This window comes from Helobdella robusta (assembly GCF_000326865.2).
Source record: "Helobdella robusta unplaced genomic scaffold HELROscaffold_1, whole genome shotgun sequence".
Taxonomy (NCBI): Eukaryota; Metazoa; Annelida; class Clitellata; order Rhynchobdellida; family Glossiphoniidae; genus Helobdella; species Helobdella robusta.
Window position 1 is genome coordinate 6,170,380 of NW_008703570.1, and position 3,820 is coordinate 6,174,199.

Below are 3,820 nucleotides of genomic sequence, written 5' to 3' on the forward strand. Positions count from 1 at the left end.
CTTTATTTTGTTAGACATTGTCCAAAATGTTAAAAAATGAACTTTCATGCTCTGTTTACCCATTTTTTCGCAACTATCATATATAATGCACATTTATTTTTGAAATTATTTTTGTGTGTTGTTTCATTTAATTATATGACAAAAGTTATTTTAAAATGTAGCATTTCCACATGAACACAGACACACAAACCCACACACACACACACACAAACACACACACACACACAAACACACATATATATATATATATATATATATATACATATAAACACAAACAAACACACGCACACAAACACACACACATACACCAGATATTATTTGAACGGCGTGGTTGGCATGGTGGTGTCCGTTCTTGGGTTGGTGGGCAACTTGATGTCTGGCGCCGTGTTGACACGCCGCTCCATGAGCCACAGCTCCACATACAGCTACCTCACCGCTCTCGCCGTCACCGATTTTTTCTTCGTGTTGTCGACGGTTTTCCTGCAAGTGACAGACTCCATCCCCCCCTCAGCAACAGAACTTCTATCGGGCACAGGACCTCAGCACTTCCTGATCTACCTCCACGCTTACTACTTCCCGTACTTGCATCCTACAGCTTTCACGCTTCAAGTTGTCTCCGTTTGGTTGACCGTCATCTTTACGCTGGATAGGTACATCATGATATGCCATCCCTTCAAATCTTCAAAATACTGCAGCGTACAGTCGGCCAGGAGAGTCATCGTCGTCAGCATAGTCTGCTGTTTTCTGTTCAATTTGCCAAAATATTTTGAGTACAAGACCGTCTTCATAAACAACCAGACATATGACGTCATCAACACGTCATCAACATCTTTCTTATCCAACTTCACCATACAAATTGACGTGACGGAGTTCGGCGCCAGCAGTGGATTCAAAACATTGTATCATTTCGGTTTCTATTTGGTCTTTGTGTCGGGACTTCCATTCGTCGTGCTATTCGTCTGCAACATGGTCCTCATGTTCGAAGTCCGAAGCTCCTACAAACGAGGTCTGCAGTTGAATTCCAGTGAGAGACGAAGGGTGGATACGAACGTCATGCTCATCGGAGTCGTCGTCGTCTTCTTCTTTTGCCAGACACCGGCGCTCGTCTCCAGGGTCCTGTGGGCCTGCTATGACGTCAGACACGAACTGAACAGGTGAGATTGGTGGGTGACGTAGTGATCATGAATAAATGAATAAATGAGGAAATAAATGAAAAAATAAATATTTTAATAAAAAATAAATGTTATATAAAAAAACAGAAGATTGATTAAATGAATGAACACTTTTGTCTCAAATGAATCTATGGAGAAACAAACTTGCAGATTGCAGTGAGTTTGCTGCCAACAACTTTATTACATTTCATTCAGGGAGATTTTTCTGGGGTGGTTTTTTATAGGCTGCAATATTTTTAATGGCCCAATAATATAACGGGCCGATAACTCCTAACGACTTGGCTTTATGATGGCATGCACTCTCCAGGTTACTGTCGTCGGACTAGAAGTAATAAAATAAATTAATAAGAAATAAATAGATAGATACACGAATGAATAGATAAATGAATGAATGAACAAACGAACGAATGAGCGAACGAACGAACGAACGAATGAATGAATGAATGAATGAATGAAATATAAATAATGAATAAATGAACGCACACAATTCAAAATGAAGAATGCAAATGAAGAAAAAAATGAATGCAAATTGTGAAAGTTGAAAAAAGAAAGTTAATAAAGCAGTTGAATTTTCTTTGTGTTTCTCTAATTATTTTTTGATTCTCAAGTGACCGACTGACTAATGAATGATGTTCATTTCGTCTAATTATTATGCATCATTTCTTAATCATTGCTCTCTTCTTTTCAATTGTTTTTTTTTCATTTTGTTTATTGATGGTTTTTTAATACATTTTTTATTTTCATTTTTTTTGTTCATTTGTTAGTTTTTCTAGGCTCGACCATTTTTCAATGTATCCATTTATTCATTTATTTTTCCAACTATTAATTAATTAATTATTTTTTTATTTAATTAAATTTCCATCCATCATCCATTCATCTATCCGTTAGCATTTTCCCGAGCAATCGTAAGCACATTGCATGCAAACAACTGTTGCATGGGATCGACAGGGAACTTTTTGCATTCAAACTCTGTCAGGGCGATTGCAAAGCCAGGCACCTTAACCATTACACCATCGCCTCCTCTGTTCATCCATCCATTCATCCATCCGTCCGTCCGTCCGTCCATCCATCTATCCATCCATCCATCCATCCATCCATCCATCCATCCATCCATCCATCCATCCATCCATCCATCCATCCATCCATCCATCCATCCATCCATCCATCCATCCATCCATCCATCCATCCATCCATTCAAATTAGCTTAATGATCAAATGCACGGTTATGTTCATTCATTGAAAAATTAATTGGACGACATTGCAGTTGGGTTTGAACGCGGCGTGCAAATTGAAAGTCGCAATGGACTGACTCATCATCACAACATCATCATCTCGTTTATTTCACCATTTCATTTGTCGAGTCATCTTGTTTATCTCATCATTGATTCACTCATTTCATTTTCTACCGTGGCTGGTTTGAATGAGAATAATATTGAAGTGCTGAAATCAGTTGAATCTGTAAAATTGTTCGCTTGAAAGTGGTAAACATCATGAGATACAGTGCATGATGAGTTTGATGTTTGTACATTGCTTTGAAAATGCATCTGAATGTGTCTCTGCTGAAATGTTTCGTTGAAAATTTTCTCGACAGCCAGACACGTGTTAACACGTGTTAACGCGTCAAGCATTTTCTTTGGTGTTTTTGTATTTGTGCAACAGAAGGAAGATTTTTAAAAATTTTTTGGCAGAAATATTTTACATATGTGAGTTTTGTAGTATGCTGAAGACGAGTTGATTGTACTATTTTTCCACCTTACATTAGAACTCATCTGATGGTATTTATTTTCTTCTTAAACATTACAGAACTGATAGGAGCGTGTGTCGTGAGCTTCAATGCTTTTTCCAGCAAATCAACAATTTCATCAGTTAACGCCCGTGCAGACATTATTCAAAAAGAAAAGTTTCCTAAGATAAAAAATAATAAAATTGAAAGGTAGAAAGCAGCTAGGCGTGTGAGTTGAAGACCTACATTAAATGAATAGGAATGGGAAACAGATGGGAAGATGGCTGGAAGTGCATTGGGATATTTGAAACGTCTATTGATTCATTTTAAATAAAATTAATTCATGAATGAATTTATAAATTTACGAATGAATTAATTGACAGTGTTGTTTGCGTACTTGGAGTTAATTCCTGTGTATATTGTTTAAAGGTTGTCACAACGAGTGATGCTTGTAGTAATGCCCAGTGATGACGAGTACTTAAGTACATTTGTACTTAAGTACGTACTTAAGTACAAATGTAGTACTTAGATACTTATACTTAAGTACATATGGAAACCTGTACTTAAATACTTATACTTAAGTACATTTTTCAGTACTTGTACTTATAAGTAATAAATTTTTCCTGTAAGTACCAGAAAAATTTTAAGCAAAAATAAGATAATGTCAACATTTAAAAATTGAAAACACACACACACATTTTCACATTGACATTCTTGTTTATCTCTCTTATCAACATTTGTTCTTGTTTAGTCATGGATAGCGGGATGTTAAGATAACCATTGGCTAATTGAGTCATTAAAAGGTGGTTAACTCACATCACTCTGACATCTATATATCTATATCATAGATGTTGATGATGATGATGATACAGAAATGACTCCAGTTGAGATTGGTGATAAGTTTTTGGAAAGTAATATAGATGAC

General features: G+C 36.3%; 1 protein-coding gene across 1 annotated transcript in view; it reads left to right on the forward strand.

Annotated features, from left to right (window-relative positions):
• Positions 1–312: 312 nt before the first annotated feature.
• HELRODRAFT_63764 (hypothetical protein) overlaps positions 313–3,820 on the forward strand; it is a gene marked incomplete at both ends in the record, with an annotated part of 7,069 nt that continues 3,561 nt past the window's right edge. Inside the window, one exon of the mRNA XM_009010967.1 lies at positions 313–1,104. Coding sequence (XP_009009215.1) covers positions 313–1,104 — 792 coding nt within the window. The remainder of the gene's footprint in view (positions 1,105–3,820) is intronic.